The sequence below is a fragment of the Crocodylus porosus genome, unplaced genomic scaffold (assembly GCF_001723895.1).
Source record: "Crocodylus porosus isolate Cpor-Errol unplaced genomic scaffold, CroPor_comp1, whole genome shotgun sequence".
Lineage (NCBI taxonomy): Eukaryota > Metazoa > Chordata > Crocodylia > Crocodylidae > Crocodylus > Crocodylus porosus.
The window spans coordinates 88,116,963-88,143,173 of record NW_017728947.1 but is presented as its reverse complement, the minus strand read 5'-3'; the positions used below and the strand labels follow the sequence as shown (position 1 = coordinate 88,143,173).

Here is a 26,211-nt window from a genome sequence, read left to right as displayed (position 1 = left end):
CCACTTGAAGACCCCCAAGGTAGGAGAGAGTACTACCTCACTTGGGAGCCCGTTCCAGAGCCTGGCAGCCCGAACTGTAAAGTGATCCCTCCTGATGTCCAGCCTGAACCTTCTCTCTAACAATTTGTGGCCGTTATTCCTAGTAACCCTAGTAACCCCAGGGGAACAGAGCCTCCCCAATTCTCGCTGGCCCCCCCTGGATGTGCTCTAGACAAGAGACTGTTGTAGATTCAATTCCCATTTCTGATGTACCAAGAAACACAAATTTGTTACTGTATATCCCATCCTGCAGAGCTTGTTGAGAGACTCATTTCTGTTCTGCTTGCTTTTGGGGCTTCCAAGATTTTGGCTTTGATTTCCAAGTGTATATATCAAAGTGAATCTTGTTGTAATATTCCAAAATCTGGATTAGGAAGAAGTTTAAAAAATAAATAGGCATAACAATTTTGACTCTGAAATATGCTTATCGGGTACGAACTGATTAATCGATTTTTCCAGAATGGAAGCAAACACCCAGAGAGAAATAACTGCTTTGAAGCTCTGTGAAGGACATCCCAATGTAGTGAAGTTGCATGAAGTTTTTCATGATCAGGTAATTATTATTAGCATTTTTCAAACATACCTTTCTGTGCATAGCATTAATCTTACGAAAGTATTACTATTTGTCTATGAAGTAGATTCTATCAGTGTATAAACACTGCTGTCATTGCTGCCACCTGGGTGGACAGCAGCAGCAGTGGAGATCACCCAGTGAGCCCCCGCCAGTCTGGGTGCCTTGAGGGCAACCCCATAACAATTGCAACAGTGGTAGGAAGGGCCAACCAGGTAGCCGAGATTGCCCAATCAGCCCTTGCCTCCATGGGTAGCTTGTGGACAGCCCCATCAGCTCTTGTGACATTGTCAACAACTGATTGAAACCTGTCAGTAAGCCTGGCCCAGTCGCTAAACAGTTCTCCTGGGGATGGGAGTTACTAAGGAACCATATAAATACCAATTTTTAGTACTACAAAAATAACGTGTCAAAGGCCTAAGATGCCTATTTTTATTTTCTTTTACAAGTGACATGAAGCTTAAATAATATTTATAAAGCAGCTTGAATAATTGAATTAGAAGATTGATGTAGGTACAAGGTATTATTAATTCCTAAGGCTATTTTTATTAAAGTCCAAAATCATGAAATTTTAATCAACTTCGCTATTCTGAGAAGTCTCGTAACATGTTTAGTTGTGGATTTCTCAGTCATCTGCTTTATCTAAACATTACTTGTATGAAATGACCATGGTGGCTGCAGGAAGCTAGCTGTGTCTCCTTGATCTCCCTGGAAACTACAGTGAAAAGAACCTACTGTGAAGTCTCCCTTTCCTTTCTCCATACAGCCCTCTCCCCCTAGCAGTACGTGTCTAGCGATACACCTCTTCAGACTTCTGCACACTGGTCATAATTTTTTGAAAATTTAAAAATCAAGATGTTATTCTTTTATTTTGTTCTAAACATAGTTATTTTTTATTAGCTCTAGTTACAGATTGTTATTGGGAATGCAAACCAGCTAACATTTGTCAGGCTCTGACACTCATTCCTAGTAAATCACAGTTTACCAAGGTAAACTCTGCTTATCCCTTCCAGTGCTTTCATAGCTAAAGGTATAAAAAGTGACCTGAAAAGCAGTAGTAACAGTATTACTAGTGAGCTTCTCTAGATACCTGCTGTATGCTGAACAGTATCCCTATACATCTCCGTTACTGTGCTCTTTCCAGTACTGCACACTGTTCCTGCTTCTGCCCAGCATATCTCCAATCCCTTTACTTCCTTACAGGGAATTAGACTCCCTTGTTTTGGGGAACATCTACATTAATAGGACAGGGTTCTGGTCTGAGGAAACTTTCAGTTTGGTAAAACGTCTCTGTTTAAGGTATCATGGGTATCTGCATTGTACCCTGTCAGCACAAGGAAATCCTGACCTCAGCCTTCATTGTCTTACCTCTTCACTATTTCCCTGCAAACCTTGTATTGTTTCTACTGCACTTTTTAACTCTTTTACTTCACAGCTCTGCTTTTCTTGTCTTTGCACTTCCACAGTAGTACCAATCCCCACCTACATGCTGCCTCCCACAAATCTTACTTCCTTACATCCATAGTTCATTGTTCTGGCCTACTCCCATGACCACTTCAGCCTCCTTGAAAGTTTCCCTCACTTACAAACTCCCATTATCCTTTCTTCTTCCTGGCAGAGATGTACCTAGTAGGCTTATTCAGAATGACTCACTTCCTTAATATCTCTTAATGCTACCTCTCCCTCTTCCCCCATATTCCATCTACCACCTGCTAACAGTTAACAGGTTATAAAAAGAATAGTCCTAAAAAAATGCAGTGCAATAACACTGAAGCATATCATCTTGTCTTCAAATTCAGAATTTTTAAAGGTAAAAATAAAACTTTTCAAGTAAAACCGGTTTTTAGAATAGTAATTATTAATCTTACTGAAGATGGAATTAAGGTTGCGTGTTTGAGAATAAACATGCGTATTATGGTTGGTGTAGTAACAGTTATACTTAAATGTGGGAAATAGCACTCTGTGACTAATTCTTCATCCCTTGCAAAAAGAGAAAAAGGACCTCTACATGGAGGTATGTAACCTTTATCTCTCATCAGATTCTACCTTTTGATGTACACGTTTAATTTCAGTTGAGGTCCTTGGCAGCCTAAAGCACAAATGGCATTGTAGACTAAGTTTTGGCCCTTAATTTCTGGACTCATGAAACAATATTTTATCGGGCAGCTTTATTCATCCTAACCTTTGGAAAGGGAGACTGTACTGCAGTACTACCTGACTGCTGGAAGATGAATGCATTCTAATTCTTTATTTTGTGCTACACAAAAGAAATTATTCTCACAATTTTTAAAAACTATATTTTTCTACCTGTTTGTTTTAAGGGTGTGCTTGTTTTTTTTCCTTAAAAAAAAAAAAAAAAGTCTCATGTTTTATAATGCTGACATAATATTTAAATTCCTTACTGTTATTCTACAATCTACATTTTCTAAGACTCCACATAGATTGTATTTGTTTGTTTTCTAGGTTCACACATTTCTAGTAATGGAACTGCTGAAAGGGGGAGAATTGCTTGAACGTATTCAAAAAAAGAAGCACTTCAGTGAAACAGAAGCCAGCTATATTATGCGCAAACTTGTTTCAGCTGTGAGTCACATGCATGATGTGGGAGTAGTCCATAGAGATCTGAAGCCTGAGGTATAGTATAGCATGATTTTACACATTGTTATTCTGCCACCTTAGTTTCATCTTGCAGTGACAAAAAGAAAGATGAAACTTGCATAAATCATTTTTTAAAAATAAGGGATAATAAATATTTATGGATTAATAATAAATAGCTATTATATAACAGAGCTCACAGGCACAGTTAAGTTTGTTTAGGTGCATTTCCAGAATTTCCTGAGTTTGTAATTATCTCCCAAATAAGTCCTTACATTGTTTTTACCCTGAACTGTAACTGCAGTTTAATACATTTTCATGTGGAAATTTATTGAGAGGAGGTAATAAATCTAGTAGTAGAGAATGGGCTTGCAAACCATTTATTCCAGTTTTTAAAAAATGAAAATAGAAGGATAGTTCTAGATCATTGGTAAAATGTATGTACAACAGGAAATATTTTATAGTGCAGAATTAAGCCATGGTTACAGACTAAAATAATTAATGGTTAAAAAGTGAGAAATCTCTTCCTTTAAGATGATGTTTATGCTTGGCAATTAAATTTGGTTTGTGATCCTTATGTATTAAACCAGGGGTTCTCAACATTTGGTATAAGGCTGCAGGGGTTGAGGGCAGGAGTGCACTCCTCTCAGAGTGGTAGGGCAGGGATGATCATGAGGTTACCTCCTTGCACTGAAGTTGGGCACAGAAAAGCCTGTGCTTACCTCCTCATGTGGAGGGGAAGAGGAAGCATTTCGCTCTTTTGTAGAGTTTAACTTGTATTTAAAGTTTTAATTATTGTTTGTATTGGATGATTTGGATAGAGATGATCATGCCTCAGGGAGCAGGGGTTTGGATGAAATGACCTTTGGAGGTCCCTTCCAGCTTTATTTCTCTGTGATTCTATGAACTCATATAGGAGCTGACAGGGACAAGTGTGATCATACGTCTTTGCATTGGAACTGGACAGAAAAGAGTCTGTGCTTACTGCCTTACAAAGAGGCCAGATAGAGAAGAGCAAGTGCTTATCTCTTTGTACCCTGCAGCACCCTCAAAAAGATCTTGCGGCATCCCTATTTGAGAACCACTGATGCAAACTTTATTTGCTAGTATAAAAGCAGTTGTGTGTGTTTTCACTTAAGAAATAATACAATGTAAGAGACTGCATTAACTTCAAGTCTGCTGTTGCTTTATTTGCTGCAGTTTTCACACTTCTACATGGCTTCCACTCAGAGATGTAACAGGGCAATGATAGTACATGGGGCAATGGTGGCACAGCCAGCCACCAGCTCTTGGCGGCAACTATTCTTGTACAGTCACCCTCCCTCATTTATGTAATTTTCTATTAGCAAGGTATACTATGTGTAATAAGTATGATGCGCAGGAATACAAGGAACAGGCTGGAATTAATTTCCTGGTCCTAATAACCTGATGGGATTGCAATATTTGTATGATAAATAGGGCACGAATTATCTCTTTTTGGTGTTTGTACAGAACCCAATATAATGGAGTTTCAGTCTCAGTTGCTGCAGTGTCTTAAAAAAACTACATTTTCTCAGTTATAACAGTGATAGCAACATAGGCCATGAGTCAGTATTGTGTGAATATAATGGCTACTGTAATGTTTATCCCTTACATGCATTTAGTTACAAAGAAAAAAAGAAAATCAGTAGCAAAACAATACAATCCATTAATAAACCATTCAAAGACATGTGACTGGACATTATAGATGTGACCTGTATACATGACAAATGGAATCATTATATTGATTATTACATGAGTAACTGAACTTCGATGACTTTATCGTCATGCAGCAATATTGTGGTGTCATATTAGTTCCCTTTACCATGGCTAGTTGCCCATGGATTTTGATCTGCAACCTGGAACCTGTGTTTGCTATTTTTAGTATTTTTTGCTGCCAGCTTTGGCTGGGGTGTCAGGTCTCTGGGTTTACTTTCTTGGGGTTGATAGTGGCAAAGTTATTCACAATTCTGTATCTCATTTTACTGGGCTCCTGGGCCGCATCCCCATGAGCAGAGCTCTGCAGTTGCTGTGGGGGAAAAAGCAACCACATGTGCCACCCCACTTTTCCCTGGGGCAAATTAGCAGCATGGTGAATGCCTACATGTGTGGTGCATGTGGTTTGCAGTGTCACAGACCAGACATGCATGCTCCTCTGGATGTGCCTATGAGGGTCTGAAGTCCCCTGCCCAGTTCTAGTCCGTTAAAGCTTAAATAGTTAGACACTGCAAATCTTATCCGCAGGTCAGAGGATGGAACAAGTCTTGAGGTAGGGGTCCTCTTCACTGAGTCCCAGCCCAATAGTTTAATGTTAAGTTTTCTGGTTGGTCGTGTTCTTGTCAAGCTTGCTAGGCCACTTCTGTCTTTAGACCCTTTATTTTAGTTACTGCCATCTCCTAAGCTCGCTCAGCCACCAAATTTGTCACTATTTCAGGACTCTTCACAGTCACGGAGCTCTCTGTTGTGCTCTCTCTCTCTCACACACCCACCAGTTTCCAAACAGGACATTGACTCGGAGCCTAAGGATGAAAACAAAGGGGAACTCATGAGCTCTGGCCACCTTTGGACGTCCAAGAGTCCCCGCTTCAAGGAGAGGAATGATCATCCCTTAGTGAGGGAAGGTGCTTCTTGCAGGAGAATCACCAGCCCTCCGTTGTCTTTTTTGGGGATGCACACAGGGAACATTACTCCCTTAAAAGCATCATTAGGTGCCTTGACAAGACCGAAGGAATCTGGAAGGTCAAGAACCAAATAACAAATGTTTTTCCTGTCTGTGAATGTTTCTAGTCTCCGCTTGTAGCATGATAAAGAAACTGCTGGCTAAGGAAGCAACAAAATAATAATATGCATTCAAACTTAAAAAAATTAAGAAGACTGTTTAAAAGGGAAACTGAGAGAGCAGCTCAACAGCAGCTTGTTAGTAGAGAACAAACCTATGGACTGTTAAGGGCAACTTTCTGGGATATCCTAAATAAAACATATCCCTTCCTTCCTTCTCCATTTTTCTTCTGCCTTTGCTTTCACCTTTCCAAAGCTTGCACAGTGCTAACCTTTACTTTTGGGTCACTCAGTGCAAATGGATACAGCAGGGATCAGCAACCCCCAGGATGCATGCCGGAGCTTGGCACGTGCGGCCATTTTCCTCAGCACTCCACAGCCAACCTGGGCTCTGGGCAGCTTCTGCCAGCAGCTGCCTAGAGCCTGGGCCAGCTGCAGCCAGGAGCCTGCAAACAACTACATGGGCCTCTGCAGCCCCTGCACCTGTTCAATGGCTGCAGCAGTTGTATGTGGACCTCTGGACACATGGCCAGGAAAGGGCTCCTTCCTCACCATCTGCTCAGAGGCATGTGTGCAGCTGCCGCCACCATGGAGCTGGTGCTGGGTTGCAGAGCCTGGCACAACTGTTTACAGCCGTCCAGCTGCCTTCTACAGCTGCCCAGCTCCATGACGGTGGCAGGTGCACACACAGCTTGCAGCGCATGGTGGAGAAGGTGCTGGGGCATTGCAACCCTGGCCTCTCCCTGCTGTCCACCTGGAGGCATGGGTGCAGCCACTGCCAACAGTGAGGATCAGGCCTCTTGCAGCTCCCCCAAGTCAAGGCTGAGGTGAAGGTTGGAGTGACTTTGGCACTTGGGCCAAAAATGTTGCCAACCCCTGGGATACAGGAACCCAGAACGTGAGCAGTTTTATTTGAGTTCCTCATCCAGAATGGTTAGATTTCATCATGTTGCAAGATATGCACAGTGAAACAGACTGGCATACCATTTGGAGGGGAAGAAATTTCTTCAGCCATGGCACCAGTTCCACCGCTGGTGTTGACATTCTCTTCTCATGGACACTAAGGCTGATTTCAGTGGTTGTCCAGTGGAGCTTGAGGCTGGTATGAGGGATGCTGGTAATGACCATGGACTGTATGAGAGCCTCAAGCTCCAGAAAAAATGCTTGAGAGAACTGTTAGAAGGCATGGCCTGGGCACACAAACTCGAACCACTTCCAAGAACTCACAGAGGCTGGTACCCTGACTTTTCTTTTTCAACCTAGAGAATAAATACACAGAACAAAAGACCATTAGCTACCTTAAAACCCCATCGGGCCAGGTGCTCACAGACTCTGCCAAAATCTAAGAGCATGCTGTTAGCTATTGGAGCAGTTTGCAACCAAACCTGTCTGCCCAGAGGGTATTCAGCATCTTCACAGGGGCCTCCCCATTTTGTGTCCGAGATTTACAAGCTCAAACAGGAGTTATCCTTGGCAGAGCTAACCACCACAGGGAAAATGCTAGGCCTTGACAGATTACCATTCAAAATCTATAAGACTTTCTGGCCCCTCCTCAGCCTAGATCTCCTCTGCATCTTCTAAAAGAGCCTTGAAGACAGGATCCTACCAGTCAGCTGCTGACAGGCAATGCTCACACTACTGCCCAAGAAAGGGGATTTCGGTGATATTAAGACCTGGTGACTGGAATGCTTGTATGCTCTAACCATTGAGCCACTGCTCCAGCGGTGCCTGATAGGTCTGGCCCTCCCATTGACGGCAGCACTGGCTGCTGGCCTCCCAGTTCAGGTGACAGCATATGCTGATGATATGACTGTTTTTGTGAGCAATGAGGGTGATGTCCAGTTTCTGATCAAGTGTCAGTGGCCTACAAGCATTTTTTCTCAGCCTGTGTTAACTGGGCCAAATGCCAAATGTTTCTACTGGGCATCTGGGCTGATGCTCAGCAACTAGACTTCTGTTCTGCAATGGTTTCAAAGACCTGGGAATTTTCCTAAATTTTCTGGCCTATTTAGTCAAGTACTGTGAAGGCCTCATTGAGGAGGTTGAGGTCCGACTAGTGGTGGTGCTGGTGCCTGCCTAGCCTCTCCTACCACAGCTGGGTCCTGGTCATCAACAACCTGGCAGTTGTTACTCTGTGACTTAAGTGTGTCATCCTGAATCTGCCAGTGACCCTGCTCAGACGGCTCCAGAAGCTCCTTGTGGACTTCTTCGGGAATGGGTACCACTGGCTCCAGCAGGCTGTCCTGTAACAGGGAACCCTGGCTCTGCTACTGAATGCTGGTGTGGCTCCTTTAAGGGCAGGCTCTTTGTAGCTTGAGCACAGGCAACCAGCAAGGCAGGGATTAAGAAACAGCCCTGTGGACTGGTCAGCTGACAAGGGGAATCATGTGACCAGAAGAGGGCTCAGGCTTGAACCTGTCCAGAGCCTGCACCAGGCAGAGACATTAGCGCTTTGAGCCATGGAGAATGGAGCCCTCGGCAGCATGGCAGCAGTGCCCCTAAAAGACCCAGGAATTAGGGTGAGCTGCTCTGCAGAGCCAAGAATGGGAATATTCCCCGGGGCAGAGAGGAAATGTTTCAGTCAAGCAAGTGGCCTTTGTTTAAATTAGAGCTCTTGGTTGAGTTCCAAGCCTTGGGCCCTGCTGAGGGCAGACCCAAGGCCTACACCCAGAGAGGGATTGAGTGGAGGACCAGGGGGTCCAGGAGCCCAGAGTAGGGTGGAGATAGGGCTGGGATGCAGATGTTAGACCTATAACAGTGGGCCTTGGCTAAGGACCAGCCAGAGTAGGGGGTGGAAGCCAGAAAGGTGGAAACCCCAACAAGGGAACGAAGGCCCGAGGTGGCCTGGAGACTTGGGAACAAGTGTCCCACCTGATTGGTGATTTAAACCATCTGCAAGGCATGGGGAATGGTGTTATAATTAAAGGTGTGTTATAATTGACTGTCTAAGTTCCAGTTATAGACATGTTACCTCAGCAGATCCTGTGCCATTGTTATCTGGAGACTAAAGTTCTGTGCTGCTTAAAGTTGGTGTAATGATTATTTTTTCTGGGATATACCTTCCGGTACAGGTATCTGGGATATATGATGCCCTTGTAAATATAGAATTCTTTGTGGGGGATGTAAAGTTTTACCATGGTCAAAAATGTTGCTGAAATGCCTGTCACAAAAAATCTTTTTGTTCCCTTTATCAGAGAAATATCAGCATTTGAGGCATGTTGTTGTTTCAAAGGACTCTATCTGCAACTTATTCCTTCATATTTACTTTTATTATCATTTTAATTTAAAAGCTAATTCAGATGATAAGTTTGCTTAAGCAATACTTTAGTCTCTTAAAAAATATACTGTTCAACACAATAGGACATTCAGTAGAACAGGAATCTGGAAAGTCAAATGAACAGGAGTTACTGGTTGACAAACTGTTCTCAGAAGTTACTTCCTGTACACAGCTGGACTTACCGGCCCTGTCTGCTTTCTCTTATTTTTAAAGTTATTGTTTTAAGGCAATCAGGGACACAGGATAGAATTAACAGGTTTCCCTATACAAATGTGGCTAATGCACTATTCTGCAAGAGTATATGATCCTGTTTAGGCTTTAACAGTTCTAGTCAATGTTGCTTCATGTATGACTGTAGATTTTGTAATAAGTAGCCTCACTTTTTTATATGGCTTATTACCTGGCAGTAAATGTGCAATTTTGTTCTTGATATTGTTTTAGTCATTAGAACAGATGCATCATTCTGCAATGTAAAATAACTTAATAGTAGAAGATTTTCAAGAATTCACTATGGTAATGGAATAAGATGATGCATAGCATGTAGGGGTATTTTTTAATAAAGAGGTCCGTGAAGATCAGATTAAGAAATTCAGACTGTAATTAAAGTGGTTCCAAGCCTTACATCTGTATTTTTTAAATTGGTTGAAATTTATAAGTAAAAATAAAAAATAAAATATTGGAAGAATCGTGGTCTAACAAACATGGTTTCTGCAAAGAAAGTTGTTTCACTAATATATTAGAATTGTTTGAATATGCCATAAAGTAATGGATAGAAGACATCAAACAAGTATAGACAGTGGTACTGTCTCAGACATAGGACAGTGAAGAGAAACTTGAGATCTGGTTCAGCCAGTACCATCCTTTATAGCAGGGGTGTGCCAAATCTGGCCTGTGGGCTGAATCTGGCCTGCAGCAGGTCTTTCTCTGGCTCATGGTGTGTCCCTTGGTCCCCTAGTTATAGTTTCATAGTAGCTAGGGTCAGAAGGGACCTGAACAGATCATCTAGCCTGCCCCCCCGGCCACAGGCAGGAATGAATGCTGGGTTCACAAGACCCCAGACAGGTGATCATTTTGAATTTGCCCAAGGAAGGGGTGAGGACCACTTCCCTGGAAAGTTGGTTCCAGATTTTGGCCACCCTAACTGTAAAATATCGCCTTCTGATCTCTAACCTAAACCTATTCTGCATCAGCTTATTACCATTGTTCCTAGTCACCCCATGTGGTGCTGGGGAGAAAATGGCTCTACCTATTTGCTGTTGATCTCCCCTGATGAGTTTGTAGGCAGCCACCAAATCCCCCTTCAGCCTCCTCTTGCTGAGGCTGAACAGGTTCAGGTCCCTCAGTCTGTCCTCATAGGGCCTGTCCTTCTGCCCTCTCACCAAATGGGTGGCCCTCCTCCGAACCCTCTCCAGGCTGGTCACATCCTTTTTGAAGTGCAGCGCCCGGTACTGGACGCAGTACTCCAACCGTGGCCTGACCAAAATTGCATAGCAGGGGAGTATCACCTCTCTGGACCGGCTTGAGATGCATCTTTGGATACATGACAAGGTATGGCTGGCCTTACTGGCTGCAGTCTGGCATTGGTGGCTCATGTTCATCTTGGAGTCTATAATGACTCCAAGATCCCATTCTGCCTCTGTGCTTTCAAGAAGGGAACTCCCCAACCTGTATGTATCCTGTGGATTCCTTCTCCCAAGGTGCAGCACCTTGCATTTGTCTACATTGAACCCCATCCTATTCTTGTCTGCCCACATTTGTCTAGTCTGTCTAAATCTATTTGCAGTCTCTCTCTCACTTCAAGTGTGTCTACCTTGCCCCACATCTTAGTGTTATCAGCAAACTTGGACAGTGTGCTTTCCACCCCCTCGTCCAAGTCGCTGATGAAGATGGTAAACAGTGCGGGCCCGAGCACTGTACCCTGGGGTACCCTACTGCTCACATCTCACCAGGCTGAGTACAACCCATCCACCACTACTCTCTGGGTGTGCCCCATCAGCCAATTTTTTACCCATCCAACTATGCAGGCATCAATGCCACAGTCACTTAATTTATTGATGAGGATGGGGTGAGAGACAGTGACAAAGGCCTTCTTAAAGTCCAGAAAGACTATGTCCACGGTGACACCATCATCCAAGGATTTAGTTACTTGGTCATAAAAGGTAATCAGGTTGGTCAAGACCTGCCTTTGAAGAACCCATGCCGATTGCCCCTGAGCATGATCTCCCCTGCAGGCCCCCCACAGATGTGCTCCTTGATGATTTTCTCCAAGATCTTCCCGAGCACCTAGGTGAGGCTTACAGGCCTATAGTTACTTGGGTCCTCCATCTCTTTCTTGAAAATTGGGACCACATTAGCCAGTTTCCAATCCCTCGGCACCTGGCCAGATGACCACGAATGCTCATATAGTTGGGCCAGTGGCTCCACAATGACCCCTGCCAGCTCCCTCAACACCCTTGGGTGTAGGGCATCTGGACCTGCAGATATAAAAATGTCTAGCCCTTCCAGAAGATCCCTAACTACATCTGCACTGACTGACCCAGGCACAGTCAGGTGTGGCGCATCCTGCTGCCCACTGGGCATGCACTAGGGCTGGGGTGACTCCGCAGCTGGACTGCCTTTCTAGGCCACCCAGGTGGCATGCATTTCTTTCTGGCTGCCGCTGCTGCTGGCCCCAGCCCCGCGGTACCACTATGTTGGGACTCACACTGCATAGCCCCGACCCCACATGGCCTGCACTTGCTGTGGGCTTGCTCACCCAGGCTCAGCAGTGGCGGTGCTGGACAAAAGCTCTTACTCGCTGTGGTGGGATTGTGGCCCCTCCCCCTCCTACCACCGGCAGTTCCTTTCTGCAGTCACCTGGAACCCACACTGGGCTGCCCTGTGTCTCTGTCAATGTCACCACTGCCTCGGGGCTGCCCTGCGGGGTAGCGGTGACAGCACAGAAAAGACACAGGGCAGCCTGGTACAGGCTCTGGGCAGCTGCAGCAGGGAACAGCCAGCAGTGGGAGGGGCCACTTTCTCCCCTGTGCTGAGCAACAGCTTCTGTCCAGTGCCGCTGCTGCTGAGCCTGGGTGGGTGAGCCCGGGGCAGGTGTGGGACACGTAGGGTCGGGGCTGTGCAGTGCAGGCCCCCACCGGTACTGCCTGCAGGCTGAATCTGGCCTAATCTTCTGCTTTAAAAGGTTGGAGACCACTGCTGTGGATACTCTATGACCCTTCTCCATGGTATCCTCCTCTATTCCCATATAAGAAATGACATTTAATAAGAATGGCCAGGAATTCATACATCAGACACCATTATGGGACATCTTATCCAAGGGACATCTGCAAGCAGAGATGTCATTTCACACAGGAATTCAAAGTGCAGATTCTTCAGCAGAAACTGCAGTTTCAAGACCAGGATCAGTAGGAATGGAATCAATCAGAACCAACTGGTATCTTATCTTCTTTGCTAGACGAGACAGCTGTTCTAATCTTACCTTTTTATGCTGAGTTTGAGGTCTTGAAGGAACTGATATATAACAGGGGCTGCACAGATCCCTTTTACGGATGTGCACAAAACTCCTTCAGATTTATTGGATGTTTTCCACTGCTCAATAAAAATAAAATAACACTTCCTAGTCATGAAGCACTTTTAGAACCTGCAAAGATAAGCAGGTTCCTGTCATTCTTGCTCTTACTGAAGAAATGACTGAAAATAAATATATTTCATATGGTGGATTAGAATACTTACATTCTCCTGAATTCTATGCAGGAGTAAGCCACACCCCTAGAAAACAATTTCTTTTGATCAAGGCTAAGACAGTCAAAAAGCCTGAGGCTGAATTGATTCAGTCTTTGCAGATTAGTCTAAACTACGCAGATTAAATTGAAACAGAAGTGAACAGACATTTACCTTTGATTCAGGAAATGCAGCCACATGCGTGCAGTGGCTCAGGCCAGAAGCTGGGGTGTGCTAGAGCACAGCTCTCTAGCTGTGTGTTCACTTCCTCTTTATGCTGCCCTTAAGGTCTCTGGGATTTGCAGTCCAGAATTACAGCAGCAGGACCATGAAGGGTTGCTTATCATTTCTTCCTGCTTCCAGGTGCCTCTGGGATGTGTAGTCCACAGTTGCAGCCAGCAGTATATTTGGGTGGGGGAAGGGGTGTTTAACCCCCTTCCCTGCCCCCAGTCCCCAGTCAGGGTTTGCCTGTGGTGGGGGGGTGGTAGTCTCCCTGCATCCCCAGCTGAGCTTGCAACCCCCGCCCATCAGCCAACCTTCACTGCTCCAGCTAGGGAGCAGAAGGGTGCAGCCAGCCCTGCTTTCTGAAGCAGACAGCACAGCCCAGCCTAGCCCAGGGCTGAAAAGCATGCTGGGGTATTGTGATTTAACTTGAACCAGGAAAGGGTCTGGCACAGAAGTTTCATAAACTGCTTTCACCCAAATCAGTTAAGTCTGATCCCTAAGCTCTCCCTGGTTGATCCAAATCACCAGATCTCTCTGAATCAGCGCTGAATCTTTTGAAGCAGATTTGTCCAAATCCATTGAGGACAGTGATCTGAATCAAATCGCTGTCCTCTGAATTGTCCAAATCTGAATCCAAATCGAATACTTCCCTATTCACACAGGCCTAGCACCCATTTCCCCTCATTAATCAACTATTTGAGACACTGGGGCAAGCAGATATATTTACAAAACTGGACCTAGGGGGGTGTACACCTTTGTCTGCATCCAGCAGGGCAATGAGAAGAAGACAATCTTCCACACCAGGTATAGACACTTTGAATACCTAGTTATGCTGTTCAGCCTCTCCAGAACACTGGCCACTTCTAGCACTTTGTTAACAATGCCATGTGGGATGTCCTGGACCAGTTTGTAGTGGTCTGCCTGGACAGCATTCTTGTTTTCTCTGAAAATGAAGAGCAAGACCAGCACATCCACCTGGTATTAAAATGGCTTCTCAGAGCCATTTATACATGAGATTGGAAAAGTGTGAGTTTGATTGCATCAGTGTGGAATTCCAGAGGTACAATAATTAGCCCAGAGAAGTTACAAATAGACCCCAGCAAAGTAACACCAGTACTGGATTGTCCCTCTCCAAGGGAAGTGCAGAGAGACCTATGGTTCTTGGGATTCATGAACATTTATGGAAGATTCATCCAGCATCTCTCTCCCCTGGTAACCCCTGTAATGACATTACTTTAAAAAGGGGTGCAATTCAACTGGTTGCAAGCTGCTTTTGACAACTTGAAATAAGTCTTCTGCAGTGCCCCAGTCCTGGCCCACCCAAACCCAGCCCTCCCATTCACAGTAGAGGCTGATGATGACTAATTTTGTATTTAGAGCAGTACTGTCAATGTTGGAGGGCTCAGGAGCCACTACGTCTCTGTGCCTACTACTCCAGGAAAGTGATGCCTGTGAATACAACTAGATTTGGGACAGAAAACTTCTAGCTATCAAGGTGGCATTCACGGAATGGCACTACTACTTGGAAGAAGCCCACAGTCCTGTTGAAGTCCTGATTGATCATAAGGACTTGGAATACCTTTGGTCAGCAAAGAGCCTCTACCAATGACACCCTCACCCATCCTGTTTTTTTGTAGGCTCAGTTTTACAATTACCTACAGACCAGGAGTCTGCAATGGTAATGCGGATGCCTCATTCCAGAAGATTGAGTATTCTGATGAAATGCCCCAGAACCCATCCACAATCATGGGTCCCTAGAACTTTGTGGGCAGAGATAGAGAGAGGGACTTGCTGAAGACCTGCCTATAGTGGAATATGCAGAGAGATGCAATTGAGAAAACATAAATGACTTACTATTGCAGTAACTGGAATTCAAGATACACTGTCCTTAGGTGTTTTCCATGACCCATCCTCCTTTCCCTTTGCTTTGGATTCCTGTATCATCTGCTGAATTAATGGGTGAGAGAGAACTGCAGTGATAATGGGTTCCCTGCTGCCTTTTACCTGTGGTATGGCACAGTGATGGGACAGACTATCTGGTCATAGGTTCCTGAAACACCTCTGCAGTGTAATATATCCAAGGACAATACATCTTGTACAGAACTCTGTTTACAGTCAAGAAGGTTTTCTTTTCCAAGGGAAAACGTCATATGAGAAGCAATGAAAGATAACACAAATTTGGGAAACTGGCAGAAGGAATACTTTATTATGCCTCTGAATTTTCTCAGGCTTAATTTTCTATGTCTTTTTACTGGTAGAAAGTGGTTCACTTGAGGCTCTGTCCTGCAAAGTGCAGAGTATAGTCTGAGAGAGATGCTGTGCACCCTAAACCCAGCCTTTGCAGGGTGAACCTTAAGTGATTTTAAGAGTATGACATGTATCATTTGTTCAGTGTGTTTATCCTGATGTTCATGAATCCATTTAACTCATGCCTTTTAGACGAGCGAGTGTAAAATATTTCACACTTAGGTTAATTATTCTGTTTTTACGAAGTATACTTTTTCCTATTTTAGTGTTTAAACGTTTACAGTTTCTTTTTCTAACCATCCTAGGTTCTAACCATTGATATTTTTTCTGCTTCTTAGTGAAACACAACAGATACAGATTTGATTAGACTTAATTACATAGCACAGTATGTTCAATAATAATCTCAGCGTGCATCCACAGAGCTGCTTTTACAAGTCATGTGGTGATAAACCTCTGTTCATTTGAGATCAGAGCTGAGTTGCAAGTTATTTATAATGCAGTATGAGGAAATCAGATATATTCATATATACAAGAGAAGTATTAAGTATCAAGCATTCTGATCACTTTGGGTATACTTTTAAAATACATTTTTAAACTATCAATTTTAATTTAGTATTATTTTTGTGTTTTCTTTTTAGAATTTATTGTTCACAGATGAAAGTGACAGTTCAGAAATAAAAATAATTGATTTTGGGTTTGCTCGGCTAAAACCACCTGATAACCAGCCTCTTAAAACTCCATGTTTTACCCTTCATTATGCTGCCCCAGAGCTCTTCAATCACAGCGGTTATGATGAATCCTGTGATCTCTGGAGTTTGGGGGTCATTTTGGTGAGTGGATTTTGGGGGCTTTAATGCATTTTAATAGTTTAATAATACACATCATTTTGATACTTTTGAATTACTTTAAATCAAGTGTATAGGAAGGGCTTGACATTGACCCAGATCAGTTTGTACTGGATAAGCACAGCTTCAGAGTGGGATGAGGATATTTTTTGGCTGTGCAAATAGCAGGAGGAGAAGACAGGTTTTCTGTTATATAAAATGTGCATGTTTTCATTCATATTTTTGAGGGATGATAGTTATTTTGCTAACCATGTCTCTAAATAAAGTCCTGTGATTTTTTTTTTTTCAGACCTCAGGCACCTACAATTCTTCAAATTGAAGTAAATAGAATATTTAACTAATGTTCTTCAAGTTGTAGTACATATATGCTTTTTGCTATGAACAACAATAATTAAACATTAAGCAGGACTGATGTTATCAGTTAGATTCTATCAAAGGTTTGCAATGAACATACAGTACTAATGAATGTTATTTTTGTTCTTCGGATAGTATACAATGCTATCAGGACAGGTGCCTTTCCAGTCTCAAGATAAAAGTTTAACATGCACTAGTGCATTGGAAATTATGAAGAAAATTAAAAAGGGGGAATTCTCCTTTGAAGGAGAAGCCTGGAAGAATGTCTCTCAAGAGGCCAAAGACTTGATACAAGGTATGTAAAAAAGATTTTTTATTGTTTTTAGCTTTAGTGACCAGAAGTAAAGTAGTATACTATAGATTTTTAGGATATGAACTATTTGGAGAATAAATAAATAAGTGTGTGTCTGTGTTCTTTCATTTCTATGGCTTTATTAATTAGACTGTGGCTTTATTAATTGGAAATTTATGAGAAAGTGCTATATTTTTTATTTAGAAGCAGTAAGAGTCAGCTTACTGGAAGTCAGTTAGGTAGATCTGCAAAGAGACTTACGTCTTGCAGTGCCCAGAAATAAAACCCTTATTTTTTAACCATTCGGGTCCTAGTGTGGAATCCTCAGGCCTAAGTCTGATGCATTGGACCTCACTTGGTAGAAGGAAGACCTGTGTTCTAGTCCCTGCCTTGAAGAATGTTTATATGTTTTACATTAGGCACTGATTGGATAAAATACATAACCAGTCCTTGAAGCAGAGACTGGAATTAGAGGTGCAACAATACATCAGTCTGATATCAGATCGGCACTAGTACAAAGAACATTTTCTCCATCAGAAATTGGCCCGATGCAGCCAATAATTTGTCTGATAAAAGCCCGTGCATGCATGCAGCAGCAGTGCAGCACATAGGCAGTGAGGAGCAGAGCCAGAAGTGTGGAGTGCTGCGTGTACCTGGTAAGTCTAGTATGGTGGAAGAGGAAATGAAGGAGGAAGGAACATGGTGGGGAAGGGGCAGAACAAAGCCCCTGCAGTGAGGGAGGGTGTAGGGTTGGGGCTGGGGCAGGGGCTGACCAGCTGGGGCTGAAGTAGATGCAGGAAGGAAGTATGGCTCATCAGGGGGGGTGTGGGAAGGTGGGGGTGGCTCCCATCGCTGCGCACGGCCCGTCTGGTGCTTATTTGGTGGCTCCCACCACTTGTCTAGGAGGGCATGGGGGGAGGAGGGGAGGGTGTGCCCCCAGAACTCCACAGGGCAAGGCAGGCTGGAGCCAGGCTCTTCCCAGCTGGGCAGATCTGGGGACACACCCCTTCCCATGCCCTCCTGGACAAGCAGCAGGAGCCGCCAGATAGCACCAGATGAGCTGTGTGCAGTAGCAGGAGCCACCCCCTCCCACTGAGCTGTGCCACCCTGGCCCCAGCTCACAGCTGCAGCCTACCCCGTGCTGTGGAGATCCAGGGGGCACATGTCCCCTGCCCCCAGACAAACTGCTTGCAGTTCTGTTCTGCGCCCTTCCCCACCCCAGCTGGGTAGCCTCAGCCCCATTCCCCCCCTCACTGCAGGGCCCTTGATGTGCCCCCACCCACACTCCTTCCCTCCCCTTCCACCAAACCAAACTTACCAGCTGGATGCAGCTTTTCAAGCCGAAGAGCTGCATGTCGGAAATTGGATTGGTAAGACCTGATATGCCTCCTTAAAAATCGGCTATCAGTATCAGCCCCAAAAATCTCTATCAGTGCACCCCTAATTGGAATGCAGATCTCTTCTTCCCAACATGAGTGACTTAATCATTGGACTAGAGCAGTGGTGTCGGACACAAGACCCATGAGCCAGATCTGGCCTGTGGAGCCTTACAATCCAGCCTGTGTATTGGACTGATCCCATGCACCAGCCCTGGCCCTGCGCACTACAGGCAACACGGGGGAGGTCCAGGGCACACAACAGGCAACCATGGGCAGTTCATTCCCCATGCTGATCCCTGGAGCCACATGCACAGTGAGCCCTGGGGCTGACGCATGTTGCCTGCAGCGCAGGGACTGGATAGGTCATGCACTTGGCACAGGGGATGGGTGCCAAGCAGTGCTTCACCAGACCCAGACTGAACATGCAGGGCCAGTCACTGGGGTGTCGCACAGAGCACATGCCCTGTGCTGGCCCTTTGCCATGTGCAGTGTGCGTGGCCAGTCCAGCCATGTGCACTGCAGGCTGCATGTGCCCCATGCCACCCCAAGGGCTGCTGCATGCAGTGTGTGGGCTGGACTGAGCATTTCAGCCATTCCGGAGGGGGTTTGTCCCATTCAGATAAGCACCCCTGAACCAGTCTGCTGGGAGAATCACAAGACAAGACGAGTTTGACATCCCTAAACAAAAAAGTCATGAGCCTATTTCTTCCCTGCTTTCAGCTTTCTGAATCTCCAGCTTTGTTTAGCACAGTAACAGTTTCATGATGGTCATTGGCCTGAAAAGGAGGGAACTCTGGGCTCTGGTTCCTGCTTCTGCTCCTACTACTATCTTTTTCCAGTGGAGCTTAGCCTCTGACCTGTAGTTTAGATTGGGTCCAGAGAGCCACATCATCCAGCCTGTGGGGCTCTCCACAGGTCCAGAAATATGACAGTGGGGAAGCAAGGGTGATTACCTGCCACTGAATTTCTAAGCCCTGTGGACCACACGATATGATCCTGCAGGGGGGTTGGTGCTGTGGGCAGAAGCTGGCACAGAGATGATCCACAGCTGCCCAGTTGTCGCTGGCAGTTTCCGGGTTGGGGCTCTGGTTCCGGGTTGGGGCATGGTAGGTCGGTTAAGGGTTCTGTATTGATTGCAGCCTGCAGCTGTAGCATGCCCTGCCCCCAATTCCATGTGCCTGGAGCTGCCACCTGGAAGCTAATGGCCATTTTTGGGCAGCTGTGGACACAGCCAGCAGCTGCTGTGTCCAGAATTTGGGGTGGAGGGCATTAAAGCTGCGGGCAGGCAGGCTCCGGCTGTGTAGGGGGAATGGGCCTGCTAAAGCTGTGGGCAGGGTCAGGCTTCCATGCTGGTTGCAGTCCTGGAAGGAAGGGAAAGGGTGGGGGGGGAGGGAGGAGAGAGAGAGAGAAGTGTGGCCCTAGACCCAGGGTGGGCAATTATTTTGGGCAGAGGGCTGCTTACTGAGTTTTGGCAAGCCATTGAGGGCCTCATGACAGGCAGCCAGGGGCAGATAAATATTAATTTTCTAAATTTTTTTAGGGGCCCCGCAGGCCAGATAGAATGGCCTGGCGGGCTGTATGTAGCCCGCATTTTGCCCACCGATGCCCTAGACAGATAACCAAAACTCATTAAGTGGTCCACCAACCCAAATAATTGCCCACCCCTGTGCACCAGATAGGGCCCCAGTGGGGGCCAGGCCAGCCCTGTCCAGCAGATCAGACTCTGGCCAGGCCAGGCATGCCAGATTTGGTATCAGATTAGGTTTGTGCGGCAACGCTACACCACTCTTCCAGCTTGCAGACCTGAAAGGTAGAGCACCACTGGTGTATTCCAATTTAATCTCCTTCAACACAATCAGTGATTGGGTAGCTGAAGGGAATGCAGTAGACATAGTGTACTTCATGCAATATTTTCATAAGTAAACTAGAGAATTACGGGCTAGATAGAATTACTATTAGGAAGATACATAATTGGCTTAAAATGCAAGTAAAGGGATCTATAAATAATAGATAGATGTCAGAACGGCAAGAGGTTTCCAAGGGGCATTCCCTTCATCCAGTGCTATTTAATGTGTTGAATGATTTGGAGGCCAGGCAATAGCGAACTTCCTGTTCAAGTCTGCACGTGACAAAACTGGGAAGGAATTGCATAACATTTTAGAGGAAAGGGGTAGATTTCAAAACATTCATGATAGATTGGAGTGCAGGGTTGGGGTCAGATGAATGAAGTTCGGTGCAAACAAAATGCACAAACACAGAAGGGGAGATAACTGGCCAGGCAGTTAGTGTAGCTGAGAAGGATCTGGGAGTTTTGGTGGATTATAGGCTCACTGTAAGTCAGGTATGTTACACAGTTGCCAAAAAACAAATATAATTTTGGTCTTTGTCAATAGGAGTATTATTTGTAAGATATGAGAGGTTATAGTATGGTCCCTCTTTGGTGCTGGTTAGTCTCCATGTTTTTAAGAAGGAAGTGGTGAAGCCAGAGAGGGTTCAGAAGTAGGAGGCAAAATTGGTAGAAGGATTGGACGGCAAGCTGTATGAGGAAAGCTTGAGAGAGCTAAGGAGGATTTGATAGCAGTTTTCAAATATTTGGAAGGCTGACAGAGAAGAAGAAGAACTTTCCTTCCTTGCAGCAGAGGGCAGAACATAAAGCAACGGTTTTAAATTGAAGCAAAGTGGATTTAGATTAGATTTAAGGAAAAAAGTTTCCTTACTGTTAGAATGGTAATGCAGTGAAATAGACCAAATGCCCAGCTGGGAAACTAGCTTCACTGAAGGTTTTCAAGAGAAGATTAGATAAGCAGTTGACAGGGATAATTTACAAGTTTGTGCAGGAGACTGAATGACATGAAAGTTGCGGTCCCTTTAAACCCAATCAGTCTGTGAGTCTGTTCATTACATCAGACCTCTGTTAAATGCAAAATGAACACCACTGTGGGGAAGAAACTCCCTCCCTTCTGCTCTGGCCCTCCGACCCCCTCTCTTCTAGGGCATGCTACTGAGCCATACAGCCAAGCTCCCTCTTGCCTGCTCTCTTCCCATTTTATATATCTTCACTTCTTGGCTGCCCAGTAGAACACCTTTAGCAGGAGGCCTGGAGGATGCTCTAGGCAATTGCTGGCCCATGGTCTACTTGTTAAAGTGCCTTAGAAGTGGGAGATACAGGTTCAAACCCCCTCTGAGTGAGTGTGGCTTAGAGCCCTGGGCGAGTGCCCCAATCTCTTGACTTTTGGGTTTAAAGGTTGCAGGGGAATCCCCACTCTGTTTTTCTGTGACTTACGTGGAGTCATGTGGCTTGCTGGGAAGAGGAGGACCTAAAATCCTGGAATGTGGCCTGAAATGCCGGCTAATTTTAGTCATGTGAGTGATACTTGCCTCTGTAAAGGTGGAGTTTGAATTGTGCCTCTGTTTCTAAGGCTGGAAACAAATGTACCCTTTGAAACGCTTTGGGTTTGGAAATGTTTCAGAGACATAGTGCTTCAGCTGTGGAACACATACAGCCCTGTCTCATTCTCCAGCTAGAGTGCTTCAGTATATCACTCCTCCCTGTGACAGAGGGCCCTCCAGCTGGGTGACTCAGCAGTGAGATGCAGCCACCTGGGATTCTTCCCTCTCTTCTCTGACAGGATTGTCAATGCTGTTCTCCATCTCCTCTCTCAGGGCTGCGGGGGCAAAAAGGGAGGAGGTGGGAGACTGAAGTTGATATCTGTGGCTTGCTTACCAGCAGCAGGCATGTGGAAATCTAGCAGGGGTGGGGGTCTTGCAGCAGTGGCAACTCTTCTCCCCAACATGGAGTCTCCCAATTCCAGGTCTTCTGGTTTGGTGGGGCAAATGAGTGCCAGAGTGCAGGCAGCAGTAGCACCCTGACTACTAACAGCGCTAATGCCCAGGGAATCCCAAGTGCCAACAGTGCTGGCACAGGGCATACAGGGAGCTCGGCAGCTATAGCCAGGGTGCTTGAGAGAAGTGGGGCAGGGTGGGGAAGGTACTGCATTTCAGCATGCTAAAGGACCAACAACCTGTATAGGCAGAACTAAACAATACAGAATAGTTCTTGCTCCCCACAGGTATGATTGTGTCACACCTGGGAGTGTTTTAAATCACCTTTATGACTGTGCAGCAGCTTTTCAATATTGCAAGTGAGATCTGTCCATCCATACCGTAAGGCTTATATGGGGATTTGAAAGTGCAGAACTTAGGTACCGAACTTTGGTCCTCCTTTAGACAAGTAAGCCTTTTTGTGGGTTTGGGCTGTAGTCTATACTTTATTACGTATATGAGTTATTGAATATTTGACTTAATGTTGATTTTTCTACAAGCTTTTTGTTATTTATCCATGGTATTAAAAGGATGCATAATAGCATATAGATTAAGTCTGTCTAATATATTTCTATTAGGACTTCTTACAGTGGATCCGAATAAAAGAATTAAAATGTCCAGCTTGAGATACAACGAATGGCTTCAGGATGGCAGCCAGTTATCATCCAACCCTCTAATGACTCCCGATAATTTAGGGTCTTCAGGAGCTGCTGTACATACATACGTCAAAGCCACTTTTCATGTAAGCTCAAAAAAATCTTAAATTTAAAACTATCAGGAAATTGTTTTAAATTAGTTTACTTATTTTAAAAATGTATTTTTATGCTTTGGCTCAAATCTGGCATTTCCATTCAGACATTTCCTAACTAGCCTCTACTCATTCCAAGGTATCGTGACCAGGCATGGGGATGGATACTGTTTTGCCTGTGGAGATTCACAATTTTGTTCTTTTATTGTGTACCTCCAGAGCCAGATGCCGTTTCATCCTGCATAATTCATCACAGGGTTCTCCCATTTTTTCCAACGTGCGGTGTTTAGGTGCTTCCAAAGACCGATCCTATTTCACCTAGGTTGTGGTTGTTCAGCTGGTGGCCCACAGGCTGCATGTGCCCTGCCAGGAGAGTTAGTCTGTGGTCCCTGACCTCCCACTGACCTACCGCTCCCCCTATTGCTCCGGCAGCTGCAGCAGTCAGGGGCTTCAGGCTTCCCCTCTGGCTTTCATTTTCTGTGCATGCCGCATAGTGGCGTGGTGCAGCTGAGGAGCTGGGATGGGTGTATGATAGGTTGGGAGGAGAGGGGAAAGCCACCAACCCACCTCTTGTGTGCAGTGAGGCAGGGGCCTACCTTCTCATATAAGTTGTGCAGTCAGGGAGAGACTACCTGCTCATGCACACACTGCATTGAGGTGTGGGGGTGCCTACATGTGTTCATGGTGCCAGGGCTTGCCCCATATCGGGGCAGCCAGTGGGGCCTTTGGCTTGCACTGTTATGCCTGCAGGGCATACAGCTGCTGGTGATGCGACCCAGGACATGGGAGACCTGGTTTATAGATCCCTGGCTGCTCAGAAGTTGGACAGCCCTGACCTAGGTGACATATAACTGCATTCTCTCAGTGGAGCATTTTAATGTAAGTAACACCTCCATCTGCTTGTAGTACCACTTTTGCCTTATCATGTAAAAGGGAAACATCTTAACCTGTCTAAGGACCTGAGCAGAGAAATCTATACCACCAGGCAACAACACTAACTTCAGTGTAAAGCCTCCTACTCCTTCTCCTACACCTTTGCCCAGGATATGGGAGACCTGACTTCTAGGATCCTCTCAATCTTAGGAAAGTTGAACTTGTATCTTTTTTGTCCCCGCAGAGTGACTTAACCACACAGCTATGTGTTAGACATGGCTGAGAATATCTTCTATTCCCTTAAACTGAAGCTGACCTACTGGGTAGCCAAAAGAAAAAAATCATGGAGCCAGAAGGAGATTAAGTAAAAATAGCCTGACTTCTGGGGCCAGAGTTCTCAACACTGAGAAGGAGAAAATCCTGATTTCTGGACCCTGCTTGCAGTATAGTGTTATGCATTTTATCTAGTGATTATTTTAATGAATAATACATTACTTTCACTGATGAAAATTTGGAGTATTTCCAATGTAAGTAATGTTATTCAAGACAAAGCCCCAACCCGCTTCTCAGACTGGGAATCCTGGTCTGAGGAGCAGGTGGGAAGCAAAGAGTGGCTGCATTTCTACTTGGTTCCTTGTGGCCATGCTTTCTATTGGGAGAGCTGTGATTTCTTTCCGTAGAAATGCAACGCCTGTAGATGGCCTTAGGATACGTCAACATTAGTTCCACATTAGCCTCAAGACCTGCCACAGAAATAAGCACTGCCCACCCACACAGAACTTATAAATGAAATAGTGAGGATGGTCCTCTATTTCTACTCTCGAGGCTTATGTTTCAGGGGCAGGCTTGAGAGTGGAATGAGGCAGTGTAGATATACCCACTGGAACCTAAAAAGCATCATTTAAAAGGTTTAGTGGTAAAGTAGGATTTGACTTCGTGTGGTCTATGATAAGTCAGCAAATCACAGATATATAAGGGCAATGTAATAATTAAAGGGCAAAAGCATACATGAGAAAAGACAATGAAACATATACACCAAAACATAAATTGAAGCAGTAATTCATATTTTGAGAATGTGTATCTTCGGGATAAAACATTCTGGAGAAATAGCTACCAGCCTTGGAGAAGTACAAGATAAGGTCCTTAAACAGAGCTTTGTAAGATGCCTGTAACATTTTATTTATGTTTTTTGCTTGATTTATTTTTGGTTTCATTTTCCTTGTGATTAGAAATTTGAGATAAAGCATCACAAATGTATTGTGCTTTGGGAAGGCTTCTTAAAATACCATTCACGTTTTCTTACTAGACACTTTCCAGTGCTAGCCAAAGTTATACAATTGCAGGCAAAGACAGAAATATAATATTGAATTCCAAAAATTTTATTTTGGAAGAATAACTGAATCTTATGGTAAGCAAGTCAGGAACTTTTGCATTTTATTGATTTTATTACAACAGGACCTTGTTTTGTCTAAGCGGGAAAGAATGGGGTAAATTGTTTCACTTCAAATAGCTGATGTAGAATTCTTGATTAATGTAAAATGGTTTCCACTGTGAAAGTTGAAACTAAAAGTAAAGTTACATTAAGTCAATGTACCTTGCTCAACTAAAATCTTGAATTTAAGTCTCACTAGAAAACAAATTAAATATAGAAAGTGTGAGGAAAGGGTGTCTATTAATAATATATGTTTAAAGGCTTGTAGAATTATCATCAGCCACATTAAGAATTGATAAATGTGACACTTGAGAAATTATAATACTCCTCATCATAGCACATTTGTAATAGGCTGCGAGTACTAAAATGTCTTTAACTTTTATAAGAGCATAGAATTACTTTTTATTTTTAAACAGGCTTTTAACAAGTACAAAAGGGAAGGATTTTGTCTCCAGAATGTTGACAAGGCACCTCTTGCAAAAAGAAGGAAAATGAAAAAGACAAGTACAAGCACAGAGACACGTAGCAGCTCCAGTGAAAGTTCACATTCTTCCTCCTCTCATTCTCATGGTAAAACTACACCTACAAAGACACTGCAGCCAACAAATCCTACAGACAGCAATAACCCAGAAACCATCTTCCAATTCTCTGATTGAGGAGCAGAGAAATGTCCTATCTCCAAGAATTAAGTGGTGAAAACTTGGTAATACGTGTGCCCCTTTGTCATGGAGGGATAACAGATATGTTTTGTTGCTTTTAACAATTAATTTCAGCTCTATGTTTTTAGCTTTCTATTTCAAGACATATGGTTGTAGTACTTGTTCATGAATACTGGGTATGGTGTAAGAGTTATTGTACAACCAACACTGTGCTCTCCTAAGGCTAAATTGTCAGTGAACAATTCATTTTATAATAAGGAGTAGTACATTGTTGTGCTGTCCTCAGAGCAGCCTGGAAGAAGATTGGAAGGAAGATTTTGATACTGAGTAACAATTT

The 26,211-nt window shown here is 44.4% G+C and overlaps 1 protein-coding gene across 2 annotated transcripts in view; it reads left to right on the top strand.

Annotated features, from left to right (window-relative positions):
- The window catches only part of RPS6KA5 (ribosomal protein S6 kinase A5), a 155,796-nt gene extending 129,616 nt beyond the window's left edge, over positions 1-26,180 (top strand). The window contains exons 12-17 of one of the 2 annotated variants that reach the window (XM_019552407.1): positions 499-592; positions 3,074-3,244; positions 16,109-16,300; positions 16,805-16,964; positions 22,741-22,904; positions 25,632-26,180. In XM_019552407.1, the coding sequence (XP_019407952.1) occupies positions 499-592; positions 3,074-3,244; positions 16,109-16,300; positions 16,805-16,964; positions 22,741-22,904; positions 25,632-25,871 (1,021 nt within the window). In that variant the 3' untranslated portion in view covers positions 25,872-26,180. The remainder of the gene's footprint in view (positions 1-498; positions 593-3,073; positions 3,245-16,108; positions 16,301-16,804; positions 16,965-22,740; positions 22,905-25,631) is intronic. The other variant, XM_019552406.1, reaches the window with a different exon arrangement.
- Positions 26,181-26,211: the final 31 nt, after the last annotated feature.